Below are 20,044 nucleotides of genomic sequence, written 5' to 3'. Positions count from 1 at the left end.
TCACCTTACAACTTCACTGAACTACTTAAGGTAATTGATGCCATGTCTCTTAAAAGAGACTCTTTAAAGTGTTTCAGATGTTGCCTGTAATAACACAGCATGACAGGTTTCTGCATTTACTGACTTCACCTGGAACATTGTGGAGAGCTATATTCCTTTTCTGTTGGTGATTTCCAGCTCCCATGCTGTGACTTCCTCGGCAGTGCAAACGATTGCCCATTTCTCTCTCTCTCTTTAGCTGCTGATATCCCATGGCCGAGTTACTTCCTTGGAACGGTGCTGTATTTCTTGTTGATGTCAGCAACAAGGAAAACGCTTTTTCCTGTAATGTACAGATGGATTTTAAAGACCTGAGAAATTGAAATTATTCAATACCACTTCAGAGAGAAAAAAAACGTACAGTCAGTAATTTACTGTCATTCTTTGGCAGAAGGTGCGTGAAAATAGTAAATAACTGTGTTCATATATGCTCAAAACCATGGTTCAAGAAAATGTGCATACTATTAAGGATTTTTATTACGTCCCTGAAATGATACCAGCTTTCCAAGAAAGAAAACAATCTGAGTTTTTACAGGATTTTTTCTGTGATTACAATGAAAATAAATTTCATTTGGGTGAAAACAAAATATTTTTGGAAGTTCTGGGAGAAAAGTTAGGTAAATTTTCTGAAGCTTTGTTTTGTATCTAATCAAACAGTGTTTAGGCTGATGTGATTGAAAAGGCTAATGAAAAACATAGGGCTTAAGAAAAGCTGCTTAGCAGAACTCCACACAGATTTTCCACATAGATTTTCCTTGTGTTGTATTTTTCAGAATGAGTTATAATCATCAAGATAAAGGGACTGCCTGACTCATTAAAGAGGCTAAAAATCTTATTTTCTGTTGGTAGCACCTCAACCATCTTCTTGAAAGACTGTACACTGTGGCAGTGAGATTAATGAACTTTCCTCAGACTTTCTGCTAGTTTTGGTCAAAGGAGGCCTGAATTACACGTACTGCAAACACTGGAGAATTCATAGCAAGAAATAATGGTATGCTGCTGGAAGCTAACAAGTGGTTTGTTTGCAGTAAAGGAAGTGTAAAGAGGGTGAAAATTTTTAAAAAAGAAACTGATTGAGGGAAGAGGGAGGGCCCCAGAAAACAAATAGTGATGAGGTAATTAGAAAGTGGATATACCCATATCATAACATAAATAAATATACTGTGAGGTAGAAGCTTAGTAGTAAGCTTTTGCAATACGCCAGTGCCAAGAGACACACACAACAATCCAAGGAACCTAATTGTTGAATCTGGGAAGATACTCATCAGCTTCTGATGAGTATGAGTATGAGATTAAATCTCCTTCTAGTGTGGGCATCTGAATTAAACTTGGTTGGAAAGGGTAGCAACTGACAAATGCTGGTTTGGTCTGAAGCAACATTGAACAGACCTGGAGCACAAATTCTTACAAACAGATATTCCTGAACTACCATGAATTGTTTTTTCATGTCATTATGTAAAGATTAAAGAATTGTTTTCCATGCTAAGAAGGAGTTGTTTAGCTCACAGATCCCTGTAAAATGAAAGGGACAAAATCACAAGGTCTTTATTTTGTTGTTATTCAGTTCAGCTGACAGTGAGGGAATTACGGTCAGACATGTTCATCCCATCCTTCATCTGACACACTCTGACTGAGAAACAGTAAGCCAGGAACAGTATCTGCAGAAACAATCCTAGTTCACTGCCATGAATTTGATAAGGAACAGTGGTAGGAGGCAATATCCTGTCTTAAAACACAGTGACATTTTTAAATGTTCCTGTATAGCGGATCTACTTTAATCTCAAACTGAGAGCCCTTCCTTTTCTTTTTTTTTTTTTTAATATAGACACTCTTTTATCACTTGCATTCTATCATTTGCAGGTTTACCTGTAGTTAGTTGCATCCCCTTTTTTTAATTTCAGAACTATTAATAACACAGATTGCCTCTTTACATTAACAATTTCCAAATGTTCTCCATAGTGTGACCTGTCCTAGAGATTGATCTGTTTTGTCAGTCTTGCCTCTGCATCCTTTCCTGCCCATTGCCTCAAAGGCTGAATTTTGTTACAGCCTATTAATTAAGAAGCTTACTGAAGCAGAGAAGTATTGTGAAGTCATTTAAACTAAATACTGTCTTGGCCCATAGTGGTATTTCTGTCTGAAGGGAGGAAGAAAGCTGCCATGAGCCATTTCCTAAGGGATTCTGTTGATGATAGGTGGGACCTATCTAAAGTGGAAGCACTAACAGCTGCCCAAAGGGCCCTGTGGAAATGCTTCTCAGTTAAACAGGACCTGTTCAGATAATCTGGTTTCACATTTGCTGGAGCTTGGGCGTGTATGGGAACAGGTAACATCTGCTCTACTCCAATACTAATCCTCCTGGGCTGAGGCATCCAGCCCTTCACACTCTTTGACAGGTGCTGGTTTTGGTAGCCCTAGGGACTGTGAGTGAAGACTCTCTTATATTGATACAAAGTTACAAAAATAAGGCTTTTGGATATATTATAATGATATATTGAAGCTGCCCTCATACAGTTTTTTATTTGCTTCCTTAAGTCAGGATTTCCCGCAATAGGACGGTGATTAGGCCTTATTTTGTTTGTGCCAGTAACCATTTCAAGATTTCTTTACACATTTTGTGACTTGAACCAACTTCTGCAAGTTGGTGAACAACCAGGAAGCCCATTTTTCTGTGGGCATGTGGGAAAAAGTAAAAAAAAAAAAGCCACCAAATATTGCTACATGCTCAAGGAAAGAAACTGAATGAACAACTAAATGTAATAGCCCTGGAAAGAAGAAATTCATGGTTTCATCCTCCAGTCTGGCAATGGAAATAATTTATACCATAAAAGCAATCAAATGTTACCTGCCATAAGTTGTTTTGCATTAGTTTAATGTCAAATTGCCTGCTAGGGTTATCAGTAAGACTCAGAAGAAGCTGATTTTTCTACAAAGAAGTTGTAAACTAAAAAAGAAGCAAATACAAGTTATGTATGGGAATTTTTGTGATTAAACATTTTAAGTGTGAAAACAGAGGAGCTGGTAAAATCTGTTAACCCTTTTACTGGAAAACTGAAAACATTCCTGGAAGGTATTTTTCGTGTAGAAATATGTACCATTTTTCTTCAGTAGGATGATGTCTCTGAGCAAGGATTGCTCTGTACAACTGCACAGCTCTGCATACAACCAAATATCACCATCTCTTGTCTAATCCTGTCTTGGAGACAGTGGAGGTTTTTTGACAACTTCCTTCTCTGCTTGTCTATGTTTTATTGAAGGATCAGTTATTTCCTGCTTTGGCACCCAAAAGACAACAGTTTGAACAGATCACACGTATTACAAAAAGCCTGATATACACACAGATTAAAGTAGACAACTGCTTATAAATCATGCAGTTTAGTAAGGACACTAAATTAATGGGTAATTAAGAAAACCCATAAGTCCAAGTTAATCAGAGATGTAGTGCCCGAGGTTACATGCCTTCTTCCACCACATAAATTGACATAAATGGGGATTAAAATATAAAAATAAAGAGAAATAGTTAAAAATTATCTACAAATCAAAATTTTAGACTAAATGTGTAATTTCCTCTTTTTTCCTAGCTCTCCAATGATTCTTCCAAGTAATATAGATCTACTCTTATGTATATGGATACTTATTAAATCTTCAAATGAGTCTTTCTTCTTCAGAACTGGTGGCCTCTGAATATGAGAAAATGTCCCTGAAAAGTGACATAAAAATGCATATAAGTAAATAATTTCCAAACAGCAAAGAGCAGCTGAATACTCAGTTTCCCACATGCATGTTTCCTCTGCCTTTAGCTGCTGCTGCTGCTCATTTTATCAGCATTACCCCACTGATAATAGCCATATCCCTCCATTTGCATGTTGCCTTTCAATGTCAAGTCACTTTCTTCTTTTCCCAGTATGGACCTTTTCCTTTAGTCTTTCTCTAAAACTCTTCTACTTGTAATTGGCAGAATCAAAGTGCTTAAGTCTGCTCAGAATCCTACTATCCCACCGGCCTGTTATCAACCTCTCTGCACAGTGGGTGAGATCTCTCACACTGTCTATTAACACGTTTGTTATTTCCTTGAGGAACTATGGGGTGTTTTCTTTGCAATGATCTCTAAAAGGCAGCTGGTTGGTTTTCTTTCTTTTAGACATATTTGTCTTCTGAAAAAGTGACTGATTAACACAATACCTGCTTATTTATCAGACCTCAATTGTACAATAGCCCTTGCCCCACCCACCACCCGGCAGAGTTGGGACAGGAAATTATGTCTCGCTTGGGCCAGGTGCAAAGGGTGGTCTGAGCCTAATCGCCTGCACCTGTGAGGGAGGTGTGCACAGCTGAGGCCACTGAGTGGTAAGGGGCAGTGGGACTGCTGGGCAAAAAGAGAAAGGAGAAAAAAAGGAAAGAAAGGCAGAGTGTTTGTATCTGGACTCTTCAGCTGTTTCTAGGGAGGATGTGTGATGTGGCTTCTTGAGGAGGATCATCTTGTACAGCTGCTCTTCAGGGAGATTGCTGTGAGTACAAAAGCTATGTTTTCTTGGTGGTTCTAAAGTTTTATTTTTGTTAGAGTTGTTATAACTGTAATGTAACTACTGTGTTGTAATAGATTGGAAATGCATTTATGAAACCTGCTTTTTCATAGTGTTTTTAGCGAAAAGGGATGAGTTACTAAAGATAGCTCATCCAGATGTCTGAAAAACTCTCCCTACTTGTCTCTACTTACAGCTGATTAAGAATTCTCTGCAGAATATCTAGGGAAGTTGAAATGCTGCTGGGTTAAGTATGATTTTAGGTTGATTGAGACAGTTTGTCAGATTACTCATATTCAGCTGTTCTGATTTTGTAGTCTTTTTCATGGGTTGTGTAGAGTTTAAGAGTATCTTCAGACTGGGAATACAGTCAAAAGCCTGCAGGGACTAGACTGGCCCAGAAAATGGTGTTTGAATCTGTAAGTCTGCAACTGGGCTACTTCTCCTACTTGTTGGTGCACACTTGAAGAGAGTTGTTTCCCAGGAGGACCAAGTATGGGTAACTGTGAAAGTGCCTCTAAGATGTGACAAAGTAGTTTTTTTTCTCCTTAGAAAAGTTCCTGATTCTCAGTCTTCACAAGCAGGATTTATCCATTAGTTCTGAAATGTAATGCTAATAATAACACCTTAACATCAGTATTTCTGTGCCAGATTCAGATATCTGTCTTGCTTTTCCAATTTCAGTAATATGTTTAAGGAACAACAGAGAATGCAAGTTACGAATTGCTCCTTATTCCTGATTTATGACCCTGTTTGCAGTTAAAACAACAAAACAAACCACAAACATATTGAAATTTTAACTATTTAAGAGGAATAAGACTAAAAACTTGGGTATGAAGCAATAAAATTATCAACTGTTGCAAAAGTAACAGTATAAAACAAGAAAACTTGCTTTATTTTTGGATTTCTGGAACAAGCCTACTGAAAGCTATTTATACTTGCTCATGTAGATGTGAAGGACAGAAGGTAATCTAGGTGCTGTTAGTGCTGCTCATGGGGCTGAGGAAACAGGCTCATACCTCTGTGCATAAGAAGTGCAAATTCTATTCCTGGTCATTTGCTTTGCCATTTCTATCTGCAATTATTACCAACTGATTTCTACTTTTACTGGTGAAATAAGGCAGTTGGATCACAGGTTACAAAGATTAAAACAGCTGGCTTTGTTAAGAAACTGTGAGACTTGGACGAGAAGTTAGATAGCTCCTCTAAAAAAAAAATTTGGCTGTCACTGCTATAAGCTGCCTGCGACAGACTGATGTTAATCAGCTGTACAGAGAAACCAGATTAACTGATTACAATTCACAAAACAAAGAGGGTGTGAATACTTACTAGTACTTAAAATCTCTTTGTATAAGAGTGAAGAATAGTCAGAATTTATCATAAAACCCTTAATTTGATTCTTCAAAATATACCAGACTGTTACTCTTTAATCTTGACTAGAACAAAAGCTCTTTGTATAGGAAAATCACAGTGTGTATAGATATTAGAGTCACATGTAACAAAATACTAAGTAGGAGTTTAGACAGTGATATTCAAAGCTGCAACCCCAAACAAAAAATAATCTGGTGCCTTAACCTGGTGGGTTATCTCAGTTTTTGACAATACTACTGCCGTGTGTGTCTAAAGCTGGATTCTGTTTGCACCCAAAAGTGCATCAGTCTGATAAGGATTGAGCAACTTGTTGCCTGTGTGATGTCTAAGACCACTTGGAAACCAGAAGTAGGTTCTGTGCTGCATGCCAACACAGTAAAGATCCAGTCAGAGCTGAGATTCTTTGCAGAGCAGGATAGGATCCAGTCCTTGCTTCTAAATTGCAGGTAGTGGTTGTTTGACTCATAGATTAGAAATTGACTCTGTGTGTGTAAGTTTTTCAGTCTGAGAGGACTGATTCAAGCTCAACTCCTATCTCAAAGTTCAGGATACTGCCTGTAGGTAATAGTGTAAGGACCTCTCAGTCCTTCCTATCCCAGATTCTAGCTTTCAATACTCAAAAATGTTTAAGGTTTGTGGGCAAGAGTGGGATGGTCCAGTAGTGTATTGTCCCTGGGGTGCAAGAACCCTGAGCTCAAGTCCACTTTCTAGAGACACATTAATGGGTACTTGCTCAGAGAGGCTCTTCATTGTTCCACAAACATTCTCCCCAAACATCTTAATAACTAAGATACTGCTCTAGGAAGTGGAGATAAGGGTCTCAATCCATTGAAATGTAAAGGCAGTTCTGTCTCTTATGGTGAGCTCATGCACTACACTGCTGGTGATGGAAAGAGCACTTCTACCTCTCCATCAAATTATAGCACCTACCTCTATCTGAAAGTGGATCGTCTCCAGGCAAGGATAAATCTGTTGGTAGCAGGATAAGAACTGAAGCCTTGGAAGGGACCGAGGTTTAGGAAAAGCTGCATTGTGTCTCCCACTTGGGAATGAGGATGGTAATTGATATGCATATGGAAGGGGGCTGGGAACCTGGAGTCTAGGAATTGCAACACTTAGTGTCACAGGTAGTGATGTTCTTCCTGGAGCTGTAGTTGTGCCTGAAAGCCTGCATCCTCTAAGGCCTAGTTCTGTTTCCATTGTGTGTTGGGTAAAGTTACCAGTACAGAAATGAAAAATAGCTAGTGACTGACTGCTAGATGGCAAGTAGACACACCTTTACCCTTCTGCCAAAAGGCTGCCACTCTCACCAACAGCACAATGCAATGCATTCCTCTCAGAATGGGGAATTCAGAGCTAGCCTGTTCATAGCACAACTGTGGTAAAAATGCTGGTGTGGAAGCATATATTGCTATATTCAGTTGCTGAGCTGTCTTCTTTGTTTGAATCCTCCTGTATTACACTTTCTGCTGCTTTTCCTGCCCTATCAAACTTAAAAGCTGTTGTTAGAGTTCAGGTTGTTTGGAAGTAAAATTTTTACTGAGATCACATTGAACATAAATACAGCTCTACACTTCACTGGGAGGAGTAGGGGGTTTTTGCACAACATTGTCCTCTGTTTCTGTATTATTAGCACAATAGGCCTCAATCTCTTTTCTTTCCCACTAGACTCTAATTATTGCCCATGAGATGGATATTAAAGGAGTAGTGACCTTGGTTTCTCCCTGTGAACTGAGAATGTAGACTAGCTGTCTTCAGGCTTCTGACAGCTTCTGACAGCTGCCTTCTCCCCAGCCCATGGGTTCTGGAGAGCACACAGTCCACATAGATATCCCAGAAGAGCTGAGCCAGGTCCCAGAACAAAGCCCCATGTTTCAAGTTCTCTGAGGATTTCAGAAAGATCATGAAGTCCCAAAAGCCACTGACAGAGTCAGAAATGCGAGGCTTCCTCATTTCCAGTAAAACAGCTGAGGAGGATTCCCAGCACTGCGGGTCTGCCCGCCCAAGAGCCAGTGGATCAATTTGACTGTGGCAGAGGACAGGTGTCACACAGAACACTGCTATGAGTAGGAGAGAGCAGGTGAGTCTCATGGTGCAGTGGATTCTTCCTCTGCTTCCAGGATCCATTATGGCACTGAAATATAAGAAAACCAAGAGAAGCTGAAAAAGTCTCACTCTTAGATGCAGGAATAAAATCCTGTTACTTTACATGGTATGCAAGGTACTTAAATACTGTTTCTCTGCTCCTTAAAGATTTGTGTACGCTTTTTGCATGTATATAAATACTAGAGGAGTGACAATGCTCTGTGCAGCAGAAGCACGTGTAAAAATTTTTAATCATCCTCAGATCTGAATTATGAACTGTCTTATTTGGAAGCACTTAAGATTGAAAGTTTTTTGCCACTTTTGCTTTACAGATCCCAAATATTTTTCGGTAAACATCAATTCCTTTTTACATAATTTAAGCTTTTAGGCAGTTTTGCTTTTCTCAAAATTTTATGAGCCCTTTAAAGTAGTCTTCAGAATCACAAGGATCAGTGGACAGCAGGTGGAAAAATGTTGTTGAAAATGTGTTTTAATGGTTCTAGTTATTGCAGGTTTCAGATTCATCCATTGACCATGACTGGTTTAGGTGCTAAAGGGCAGAACAGTTCTGAAAAGAGAGTATAGCAAAACCATCACGTAGCAGCTGTATTGTACAATATGTACCCATGCATATAGAATCATGGAACAGTTCAGGTTACAAGGGACCTTTAAAGGTCTCTAGTCCAACCCTTCTGCCATTGGCAGGGACATCTTCAACCACGTCAGATTGCCCAGAGTCCTGTCCAACATGACTTTGAACTGTTTTCAGGGATAGGGCATTTCCACCTCTCTGAACGGCCTGTTCCAGTGTCTCACCACCCTCATTGTAGAAGATTTTTTTCTTTATATCTAATCTAAATTGGTCCTCCTTCAGTTTGAAGCCATCACTCTTGGTCCTCTTGTAACAGGCTGCTAAAAAGCCTGTCCCCATCTTTCTTATAAGCCCTCTTTAAGTACTGGAAGGCTGCAACAAGGTCTCCCTGAAGCCTGCTCTTCTCCAGCCCCAACTTTCTCAGTCTGTCTTTTCAGGAGATCTGCTTCACTCTCCTCATCATTTTCATGGCTCTTCTCTGGACTTGCTCTAACAGGTCCGTGTCTTTCCTGTGCTGAGATGTATTTGTGTATATTTAAAAGTACAGATGTGTATTGCAGATCACTGAGAATTAACTGTTAAAACTGTGACACTTGCTAAGCAGTATCAATAATGGATAGGTAGAAATTCTGAGAATGACTGATTGTTTTATAGACAGAAAGGCCCAGTTGTCTTCATCAGATTTCATTTCTGGTACATCTCTGTTATATTTTGTAACAAGCTTCTAGCATTTCTGATACTGAACAAGTTTGAGGGGTTGTTGAGTGTTGCTCATGGCATATGGAGAATGGATTTCCCATTTGCGGAAATCAGCTACATCTGAGATCAGCATTTAGGACAAAATTCTGTTTAATGCATGTGCTGATCTGCTGAGTATTCATGCTCCTGTGTTTTCAGTTTGGTTGTTGGGGGTGGGAAGATACCTCTGTTAATGAGCTAGATAAGCAACTGGCTTTTTGTGTAGAAAGTCTCTTCTGTGAATGATCCTGAAGAAGTGCTCCTTTGCTATGTGAAGAAAAATGCCAAAGGCAGGATATTGATGTGCAGAGAGACGGTATATGAAAAGTAGCCCAGCCACAGTGTGTGTGTGAGACTGGGGAAGAGTAGTCTGCTTTGTGGAATATATTTCCTTATAGAGCTAAAGGACTCTCCTAGGATTTCAGTCCTAGAAATGTTATTCTTACCTAGCCCCCTTCTGGCTACCTGGTCAGGTTCTGGGAACATTTTTGAGGTATTCAGACTTTATTCCACAGCTGCTAACAGTCACTTTTTAATCAGAGTTTGGGTGTTGTGAGAAGAGCTGGCTTGACAGCCCTGGACCTGAACATTGCATTTAAGGAACAAAAGAGGGACAGCTTGCTCTTCCCACACTTCACTGCCTAGTGGATGTCACTTATGACAATGGTTGTAGTAATAGGGCTGTCCTCCTGCTGCTTCCAAGATCCCCAAGAAACATCATTCTTCTGTACCCTACTCCACAAGGCAGGCTTTGATTGCTTTCTCAGAAGCAAGCCAAAAACATCCTGTGAGTCACTACTTCATTCTTGTTTGTGCATCAGAGCCCTTGCACTGGGCACAGACACCTGTGTGCCCAGTATGCACATATGTCTGTTTACTGAGACTTTTTCAAGGGACATAGTTAACTTTATGAAGTTTCTGGTTTTCAAAGCAATTTAGCAGTCTCTAATATGACCATGAGGGTGAGGAGACAGACACAGGACAGTGGGTGGGGAGCCCCAAAAACAATAAATTGTTCAAACAAATGAATAATACTAAAAGAAGCTAATAATACTAAAATCCTTTAAATTATGTTTCTGTGATTTTGACAGAACCCGTCTCATTTGTACAGGCTAAAAACTGAACTGGTTGCTTTGCATTTTCTGCTCCCCAGCACCTATTCTAAACTTTATAAGTTACAAAACTGGCTAAGACAAGGGTTCTTGATTTGTCAAAACAAGGGGACAGCCCTGGGCAAGGAGTTGGTAGGGCATTAATATGAGAATCAGTGCCCTTGAAAGTGTGATGTGCATGCCATTAGTAAGGGCCAGTAGCAAAGGCCACTAGTCCTCATGGTCTGGTCAAACTCAAGCAGCATTGTGCTGTTAGTCTCCCACAGGCATCAAAATTGTATTTTTTTAGATAGTTGAGAGCTGGACGGGATGCCTAGGAAATGCCAGATTTCATTAATTTCTTACCTGTGCATGTAGTGAATGCTTCCGTGCAATTCTTCCCCTACACCCTCCAGTCTCTTGGTATTTCTGTGCATCCATTGAAGTTTGTGTGTGTGTGAGTGCTATTCACACTTCCTGGTTCTGACTTTTCCCACCCTCCCCCTATCCCTGTATCTCCTTGCAGTGTAGTCTCCTGCTCCATTCCCTGGCATGGATAATGCCTTACAGTAGTAATTTAAAAGTTAATCAGTTAATCTGTTATTATCATCTAACTTTGAGCTCTCGTTATGCTAGTCCCTCGGCCGTGCAGCCGCCGCAGCCGGTCCCGGGCCGGGTGCGCGCTCGGTGCAGCCTCCCCGGGCAGTCCCGCGCGGCTCCCGAGGCTCCGGGCAGCGCCCGCCGCCGCCGCCGCTCCCGCCCGCTCCCGCCCGCTCCCGTCCGGCGCCGCCCCGCCCCGGCACCGCCCGCGGCTCTCAGCGCTTACCTCGGCGCTCCGGCCAGGGCAGGGCTCTCCGAGCCCGCTGCCGCCGCCGCGCTCCTTAAAAGTCGGCAGCCCCGCTTAGTTTTTACGTCAGGGCTCGAGAGCAGCCCCCACCCCCTGGGCCCGGCCGCTGCTCCCGGGCAGCCGGAGCTCCCGCTTTCTCTGTGCGGAGCTGTCCTTGCTGCAAGTCTGCTCCGCTTCTCCGTCCCGACAGCCTGGTGACCGTGCTGCCTCTGGCCGAAGGGAAGGGTACACAGCAGGGTGGAAGAGTAACAGACCTGGCAAAGCTGCGGCCCTCCCCTTGCTGCACCGTGGGGGAGCAGGAGGGGAAGACTAGAAAGCAAGTCTGTCTGTTCTTGGAGCTCGTATTGTCCAGAGCTGGCTCAAACCTCAGGTGTCTTGCTTTCTGTGCTTGGCTGTTGCAGATCCCTCCACCTCAGAGCAGGAATCTGTATGGCACGACTAGAGCTATTTGCTGGCTAGGGCTCAGCCCACATGTACAGAAAACATACTACTCAAAGAGCTGGGGCTCAGTGGCCATGCTGATAATCAGTGTTGGGCAGAACTTGCTTAACACCAGCTATTTGGAGCAATAGGCAGATAAGACCATTCTTTTTTTCCTCGCTCTGGTTTCTAAGCCAAATCATGTAGCACCTTGCTGCATGTCTGAAGCCAGTGCAGCTGCACCAGTCCATACCAGCTTGGCAGCAAACTATTTGTCTTTCCAAGGATTTCGCTGGCAGCTCCCTTTTATCTCTGCATGTGGAATCATAATTCCTTCTCCAGAAAGCAATTGTGTTTCAGTAGCATAAAGCTTATCTTCATTGAAGACAGTGAGGCTGCACTGTTTCACATCAGCTGGAAAGTTGGCTTGAGGCTCTGATTTCTCTGATGTTCACCAATACCTTTATGGTTTGCATTCTTTCTGTGCATCCAGTCCATGTAAATAGAGAAGCAACTTCCTTTCCAAACCCTTGGTCTTGCAATGTGCTTATGACAATAAACACTGCTTTTCTTCTGATGCTTTATCTCCTCAATAAACAATCCCTGTCAAAGTGTATTTTGTGTAAGTAATGCTACTGTTTAACAAAAGTGCAAAGAACTTTTTGGGGATGAGAGAACACTGGCTAGAACCCTAGGACTTTGGCCAACTTGCAAATGTTCCATTTATTTGGCTAGAAGTGTGAGTTTGGGAATGGCGGGAATAGTGGTCACCAACTGCTGAAACAGACTTCAGGATGAAATGAAGAGTGTAATACCTTACAAGGGACACTTGCAATGTGGACCCTCTTATGTAGGATCTCCAATATTTCTTCTCTGTGCTATGGAATACAGGCTATTCCAGTAGACTTACTTCTCCTGGGTTCTAGGGCTGAAATGATCCTTAGGGACCAGCTTTTGGTTTTATTTGTTACTTTTAAAATCTGCTCTGTACCTGACTCTGCACCCATGTGCAGACTGGAGCCCCCTTGGCAAGTGGGTAGCCAGTGTACATCTTGTCTCTGTGTTTGGGTGTTGAACGAGGCAAAGGAGGGAAGGAAGGTGTGCAGGTAAGATCTGGGTATTGGGAAGGCAGTTCCTGGGTAGAAAAAGCTCTGGAGCTGCTTGTGTTCATGGTTGGCCTGGCTGCAGGGGCCAGAGCTGAGCAAGATTAAAATGCCACAGAAGTGGTTTTTGCTGCTGTTTCTGTTATCTGTGATGTGTCACTCTAAGGACTATCCCCCATGGTTGTTAAGGGTAGAGCCAAATGGAAAGGAAATGATAAAATGTTTCTTGTGAGCTGATAAATTTCTGTCAACCTGCAACCTTTGTGGAATCATTGCTAAGAAGTGAGTTTGAGTCCCCTTCTGGGGTGCACTTTATCTGGCTTCATGAAACATTGGTTTCATTCCACTCAGAATCCTGGCAGACCCAAGGGTATTGAACCAGGGGCTCTCACAGAAATGAGAGTTGCTGCTCAAGGGAAATACTGCTGCAGATAAAATAGTTGGCTCCACAAATACTTCCTGAGCCTACCACATTCTGCTCCCTCTGAACCAGAGCACTTATATTCTATTTCTGGGAAAGAGGTTTTTGATAATTAGATTGATCACCTCAGCCTCCTAGTGGAGCAGAAATATACCAGGATTGGCAATCTCATTCAGTTCCACACACTCCCTCAGTCAAGCTTTCTGTGCCCTTCTTAAGCTATCAATAATCTTTCTTTCATTGCAGCACATGATATATTCCCCATATAGCAGTCAGTGTTCGTATCTTCTGTGGGTCTCCATATCTTATGAATATAATTCACATGAGCTGTAGATCATATCCAGAGTCATTTGCAGAAGGGTATTTTTATCAAGAAAAGTTTATTATTTACTCACAGATGAGACAGAGATTATCTGCTCATAGATGAGACAGAGGTTTCAGATCATGTAACATTAATGAAAGGATGCTACTTCTACCAGAAAAATACAAAAATAAAATAAAAGTTTAAATGATCAGGATAAAGGAATAAGGGATAAGTAAGAAAAGTAGGAGGCCATTTCACTGGTATTTGCATTTTGAATAGAGCAAAGGTATAAATAACTATATACAGACTTGCTTCCTTCCTGCATTTGCTCCCAGCAAAACTTCTGGTGGTTTAAAATTAACATTTAAGTTAACAGGCAGTTGCTTATGGTTGCTTGAGCTAAGTAAGCATTTACACATAAAAAGAGATTCAGCACTGAGGCTGAGAGACAGTAACGTGTGATAGGATGCACAGCTTGCCTCTCACTTCCATAAGAAGCCACACCTGAAAGTAGTATTAAGCTTTTTAAAATGTCCCACATGATGAAAGACACCTGTTTTAGACTTACTAAAAAAAATGCTTTACAGACATATTCTTAACTGAAAGTTTGAGTTTTGCTGAATTGGGTTCCAAATTATTCCAGCCTTGTGTGAAACTTGGCTAAGTGATGGCAAAGGCGAAACTTGTGATTCTCAGAGTGGGGGATACCCAAAGGTCTGTTAGCTTTAAATTCATAGAACCTGGCTTGATTTTTCTTCAAAGTCCATAAAGGCAAAGTGTGGAATCCTACTCCCATTTTTAACTTTTCCAGTTCTCTTTTAAGCAGAAGATTAAACTGTCCTTAAAATTGGCTCCCTGACAAACATACTTAAGAGCTTCTTGGAAATGAAATTAAATACTTGATCTGAAGTGTGCAGCTATATTTTATTCATTTTTAAAATGATGGGTAGAGAGTTTTGAGTAAACCTGTTTTTTTTAAACTTTTGATGTCAAGTTGTCTTCTTGTTTTTTTCTTTTTTTTTTTTTCTTTTTTTCTTTTGGTGGATTGAATCTCTATTCCCAAAGTGTTTGATGACCCCACACTGCTCTAAACAACCGTCTAGGTCTATTCTCTGTTGAAATGGCCAGCAGGAAAGGCACTGGGTGTGAAGCAACACTTAAGCAGTTCTAACCAGTGTTCCATCTAACCAGATGTAGTTACCTAAACATACAATTCTTCAGTGCTGTACACTATTGCTGATGGCCTGAAACATTTCCGTAGAGCTGGCAGACAAAACATGGGACAGGCAGGAGACCAGGATATTTCTGTGCCAGGAGCTGGAGCCCTGTGGACATCCTGGCATGTCTCTGGCCTATGCTGAAAAGTGACCTTCTGCTAGAAGGTTTGAGGAACTGCAGCTCCCCATTAGAACAGATTTGTCTTTCTGTGATCATGCTTCTCTCTCTGTCTATGCCTACCAACTGTTGTGTGTGAGAGGCTCTGTCTCCAGTGCCATATTCAGAGTGTTTCCCCAAGAGGAAATTTAGGTGACATGTCAGAAGTGTGAACTGGCTTCATTGTTGAAGCCACGTATTTGAATTAATTTTTGGAAGAGGTAACACTTCTCCTGGCAAATGTATTTAACACAAGCTTTGAAAAGACGTGTGGAGCAGGTATTTTTACAAGTGCAAGCTAAGCATTGTTGGTTAAAAATTTATATATATTTTTGAAAACATAATCTGGTGATATGTGATGCTATAAATGCAAATAACCTTTATAAAGGATGTGACCATATTTCTCTCCAGACTTAAACATTCCAAGAAAATAAGAAAGAACCCCAAACTGATAGTATAGTACATTAAAAGTTAATTTGTGTCTTTTGAGCAAGTTGTCTCACATTAACCATTCAGTTAGAGAGCTTTTGATTAATTTTAAGGGCATTCTGGGTATTTATAGCCAGACAACTATTGGCTTTTGAATTAAAAGATTTGTTGCCATTTGGGCGCTGGGCTGATGTCAACATGTTCCAGAATAAAGTCATTGGTTCTTCCTGACTCAGCTCTCCTGCTCCCTCATGTTCCCACAGACAATGGGGAAACCCTTCTCACCTTCAGCACTCCAGGCAGCCAGGAGAGTCACCCTGGGTATGTCACAGCTAGAAGAGCAGTTCAGTGGAACATGTTCTCATAAAACTGACACTAACATCTGAGAAAGCAAGGCGGTTACAGGATCAGTTTCCCCAGGGAGTTACAGCCAAATCTTCTGGGGAAGAAAAGCGCTTTCACAGTGCATTCTTTCCTGTGGCTGAGCGGATTGCACTGTGGAACCTCCTACCTCTTCCTTGTTTCTTTCCTGCAGCTCTTTGGAGACAAGGGTGTTGGAGCACACTTGCCTCAGGGCAGCTCCTGGGTGATGCCAGTGGGCCACCAAGGAGGGGTGCCAGCCCTGCCACTGTCACTCATCCCACAGCACAGATATTCCCCTGGCACCCTGACCCCAGGCAGGGAGCCTGCACATTCCCACTCAAAGTTGTTTGGGAAAATAGTCTCCAAGAAGAAATTGGAGGAGGGGATAGCAAATTATTTAGGGCCAAGAAACAGGTCACAGGAGATTCTGGAGAGTAATGAGGATATTCTCTCTCATGGGAAAGGGAATTGGGGCATCTTCAGCTCTCCTTGGTTGCCTGTTCATTCTCAGACTCTTGGCTGGACTATCTGATTTGCTCTGTTTTGCTGGTAGCTCCTACTAGGGTTCTTTGGCACTTATAAAGTACTTGCTACTCTTCAAACCACAGATGTGGAGCCTTATATGTACACTATTGCTGCTGTCAGAGGACAAACTTGGGGTTTTTAATGTGCAAGATGTGTCATGAATAATTTATTGGCAGAGAAATCTGCCTTCTCGAATCATTTTCCTGAATGAAGTAGTACAAGCTCTGTCATTTAGAATACTTAGATGAGTAAAACCCATACATTATCAGTAAAGAACCATGTGATAGAGGCAGAAAGAACACTGGTTGTTTGTTTTTGTTTTTTTTTTTTTTTAATTAAGTATACAGTTTATTTATTTTTTTTAACAGGTCAGTCCACTCAGCCTTTGAAACTCCCATTTTTATTTCACAAATGTACCCTTTGAAACCTATTCTCAAAGGAGATGTTACAAAGGTGATACTAGAGTGAATTTCTACGTAGTGAGTTTAATTTGGAACTTCTGAAAAGACTACAGTTTAATTTAACAAGGTCCTTTATTTCCTATCCTATTACTGGTTAGGCACAGCTAAAAAGCTGCATATTTCATGAATATTTTATATTTTTTTTTAATACCTGGGGAGGGGGTTTGTCTCAAACTTATCAGCCAACCAGCTCTGCCTAAAACCAGTGCTTCCTGGCCTAGGTGTAAAGGTGACCTTTGCGCACAACAGTTCCTGTCCTAGAGATCTTGTGTTTGAAGTGAAAATGCCCAGCCAAATCAGAGGAAGGAAAACTGAAGCAAAAATGTAATGAGACCTTAATCTTTTACCTACCTGCCCAGCCCTCTGATCCAACAGCACACAGATAGGGTTCTGTAATGTAAGGCAATTGTTTCTTGCCTTCTGCAAATGAGGCAATTTTCAGTCTTGTGTTCAGGACCTCCTCATTACACAAAGCAGAAGTTAAAATCTTTAATTCCCTGAAGCTTTTCAGTGAATGCTGGAGGGCACTAGTTCTGTTTCTTGGAACTGCTTTTTCATTGCACAGAAATCCTGGTCAAGCATTCATTGTCTGTAAACTATGTTATTGTTAACAATACCTGTAAGAGTAACTTCATAATGGAGCAAGTCTTGAAATAGCAATACAGAGTTCAGATGTACATGAAAGAAAATAGGGAGAAGTGACTGACTCCAAAGGAAACAGGCTTGCTTGTGTACTTTGCCTCCATCTGATTTCATTGTTGTGCCACTCTCAGAGTGGGGCATGTTGACAAGAGAGGAAATGGATGGTCAGAATACGTCAAATCCCAACAAAAATATATGAATGGAGTATGGAGGTTTAGACTGTGGTCCTTGTACTTACTTTTAAAAGTAACTTGAGCCTTCTCTTTGAAAGAACAGATTGAGACTGCTTAACAAAACCATGAGCACTGCTACTGCAAATTCTGTACATTTATTCTCTAATAATACATTATTAGCGTGCTTTGGAGCAAACCAGACGGCTAGAAATCATGTTTTGGGAAAAGGTCCTTGTTAGGGAGATAAACATCTCTGTTTACATGAGCTGAAGAGAGGATGTAAGCATCTTTGTGTGACTGCACTGAGGTTGAAAGTCAGGCTTTGCTATAGACAGATGGAGCTTTAGGTGTCCCCAGCGCTGCTGCCACACAGCTCAGACCAGTGACTGAGGAACACAGGGGTGTGTTGTGCACTTCCTTCAGCTTGACAGCACAAGGTGCTCAGCACAGCTCCCACCAAGGGTCCTTAGGACACTGTCAAAGCTGCAGACTCACAGAAATATCAGCTGGTGCTGCTGGTGCCATTTTCTTCTGTAACCCTCGGGTAGATTTGAGGTATTTAGACATTTTTCACTCATGAGAATAAACTGATCACCATCTCAGCTGGAGATAGGAAACCAGTCAAAAGCAGTTTGCCTCTGCTATTTTTTGGCTGGGCGGTGTCCAGGCGAGACTGCAGGAAAGCAGCACCTGTTATGTGTGAGGACACTTTCTGCACAAGAGGCAAAAGCAATGTTATAACCCACAGCATGTTACCGGTGTGTGACGTAAGGAGTGTGTCGTGCTCGTGCCTTTGTCACCAATTAAGTGCAGCTGCAATAACCAGCCCTTCTCTCAGCTTCTTGTGTAGTGCAGATGCAAACATTGCTTCAGTCTCCAAAGGAAATTCAAAGCCTCCAGCAGCTGGACTGATGGCTGGGGGAATCTGTGAATGTATGATACACAGTGGTGAGTGTTGTGCTTATGAAGTCTGACAACTGGACCCGGACCATGTAAAATGCATTTAAGTTCATCCATGCTTTGAGTTACCAGCTTTGATGGGGGAAATTCTTATACTGGCTCAGAAAGTGCCACACTAAAGCATGGCTTGTTACAGTATTAGTGGTAAAGATGAGGGCTATCCCATGACTTACTACAAAACCAAGTTTTTTTAGAAGAAAATTTTAATAAGAAAAAATCAGCTGACACTTGATTATGGGTTTTCTACAAATTAGAGCATTCATAATTACACTGTCCTCAGCAGTTTGTGGTTGCTCAGAAGTAACACATTAAGTGGCTGGTGATGCTGGTCTCATGCGGAGTCCTTGTACTTATCTAGGGGTTGTGTCCCCTCCTGTGTTACCTCTTCCTACTAAATAACTTACTTATTCCACAAACCTACAACAATGTGCTTGCTGAGTTGTGCACAATACATCACTGAACTGAATTATAGTGTGTGTAGCTTTAAGATAATGTTTTTGTGACCTTTTGCGTTCAATTGTACTGGTTTGAGCATCTCTACTATTAAAATTCTTAATTACTTTTTTTAATTTAAGCTTTCTGTGGGCACTTAAACAGTCTCTGTGATATTACTGATGGATGATTCATGTTAAATTAACTTTTCAGCTCTTGTAGGTAGGAATCTATCAGAAGTACAGAGAGAGGCTTTTTTGGGTTTATACAATGTGGCTTGGTGTTGTGTTGGTTTCGTTCATGATAGTAAGTGCCCCAGCAAGAGCAATCTTCAGTGTTTGTGCTGGAACTGAGAAAGTTTTCAAAAACAATTCTAAGAATTTTCTCTTGTGAAATCAAAAGCAGGTATGCATCTGTCTCTATATTACTTTTCTACTCATATGCTGCAAAAGACTTAACTCCTATTTTAAGGAATGACTGCCTATTCTAATTATAGCCAAAATGTTGCATGTTTCTATTGAGTTTATGGATAAATTCTATATTAAATGACAGGAAATAGATGTGGATAATAGTGCATCCATTAGCGAGAGTGTTCCCTCACTCTATAATTCTAAATGAGAAAGATGCTTTCATACAGAACCTTGGGAGACACTAACACAAAAGTGTATTTTGTTTCCCTGTCTGGAGCTGGAGAAAGCAAAACAATATCAGTAGTTATCTGGTAACCGTGACATGCATGCATTTGACTTTCCCAGGCTGGCTTCACTAGAGTTAGTCTGGCAAAAAAAGAAAAGGGAAATGCAGTTTCATACAGTGTTCCATTAAAGTGAAGGCTATAGTATCTGGTAGTTATGATGTAATTATTTAAAGAATACTTCAAGGGCCTTATTTTGGACTTCTTGTAATTATATAATTCAGATTTTTGAGCTGGAAAAGGCTTCCCTCCACTAACAAAAGCCTCCAGGTCTCACTGAACTCAGTGTAGCCAGCAGCTGGGACTGAAGCAGGCTGGGCCCATCCTGGGTGCAGAGGCACTGGCTCCATGCACGGCGGAAAGGCTGCGTGCAACGTCCTCCCACAGACAGAGCCTCACTGTGAGATTTGACACAGCTTGAGATCTTTCATAAAAGAAAACTCCATTCAATTTCCAC

At 41.3% G+C, this 20,044-nt stretch overlaps 1 protein-coding gene across 5 annotated transcripts; it reads right to left on the bottom strand.

Annotated features, from left to right (window-relative positions):
- Positions 1 to 33: 33 nt before the first annotated feature.
- FAM237A (family with sequence similarity 237 member A) lies at positions 34 to 11,455 on the bottom strand. 5 transcript variants are annotated; one of them, XM_041473096.1, is made up of 4 exons: positions 11,266 to 11,455; positions 7,646 to 8,067; positions 3,135 to 3,739; positions 34 to 322 (listed from the first exon to the last, which is right to left on the bottom strand). In XM_041473096.1, the coding sequence occupies exons 2-3, from the start codon at positions 8,058 to 8,060 to the stop codon at positions 3,591 to 3,593; spliced, it is 564 nt and encodes a 187-aa protein (XP_041329030.1). In that variant the 5' UTR covers positions 8,061 to 8,067; positions 11,266 to 11,455; the 3' UTR covers positions 34 to 322; positions 3,135 to 3,590. The 5 variants fall into 5 exon arrangements, with proteins under 5 accessions (XP_041329030.1, XP_041329029.1, XP_041329031.1 ...); XM_041473095.1 differs by lacking the exon at positions 11,266 to 11,455 and adding an exon at positions 10,806 to 11,202 and having other exon boundaries at positions 36 to 322; XM_041473097.1 differs by lacking the exons at positions 3,135 to 3,739; positions 11,266 to 11,455 and adding an exon at positions 10,806 to 11,202 and having other exon boundaries at positions 38 to 322.
- Positions 11,456 to 20,044: the final 8,589 nt, after the last annotated feature.

The sequence above is a fragment of the Pyrgilauda ruficollis genome, unplaced genomic scaffold (genome assembly GCF_017590135.1).
Source record: "Pyrgilauda ruficollis isolate IOZ18807 unplaced genomic scaffold, ASM1759013v1 scaffold3, whole genome shotgun sequence".
NCBI classification, from domain to species: Eukaryota; Metazoa; Chordata; class Aves; order Passeriformes; family Passeridae; genus Pyrgilauda; species Pyrgilauda ruficollis.
This window is presented reverse-complemented; position numbering and strand designations above follow the sequence as displayed.

Coding starts and splice junctions, on each gene's coding strand:
- FAM237A (XM_041473095.1), bottom strand. CDS start 10,876: ATGCACAGAAATACCAAGAGACTGGAGGGTGTAGGGGAAGAATTGCAC. Junction 8,068..10,805: donor AGCATTCACTACATGCACAG/GTAAGAAATTAA, acceptor CTTATATTTCAG/TGCCATAATGGATCCTGGAA. Junction 3,740..7,645: donor GTTCACAGGGAGAAACCAAG/GTCACTACTCCT, acceptor GTCACTTTTCAG/GGACATTTTCTCATATTCAG.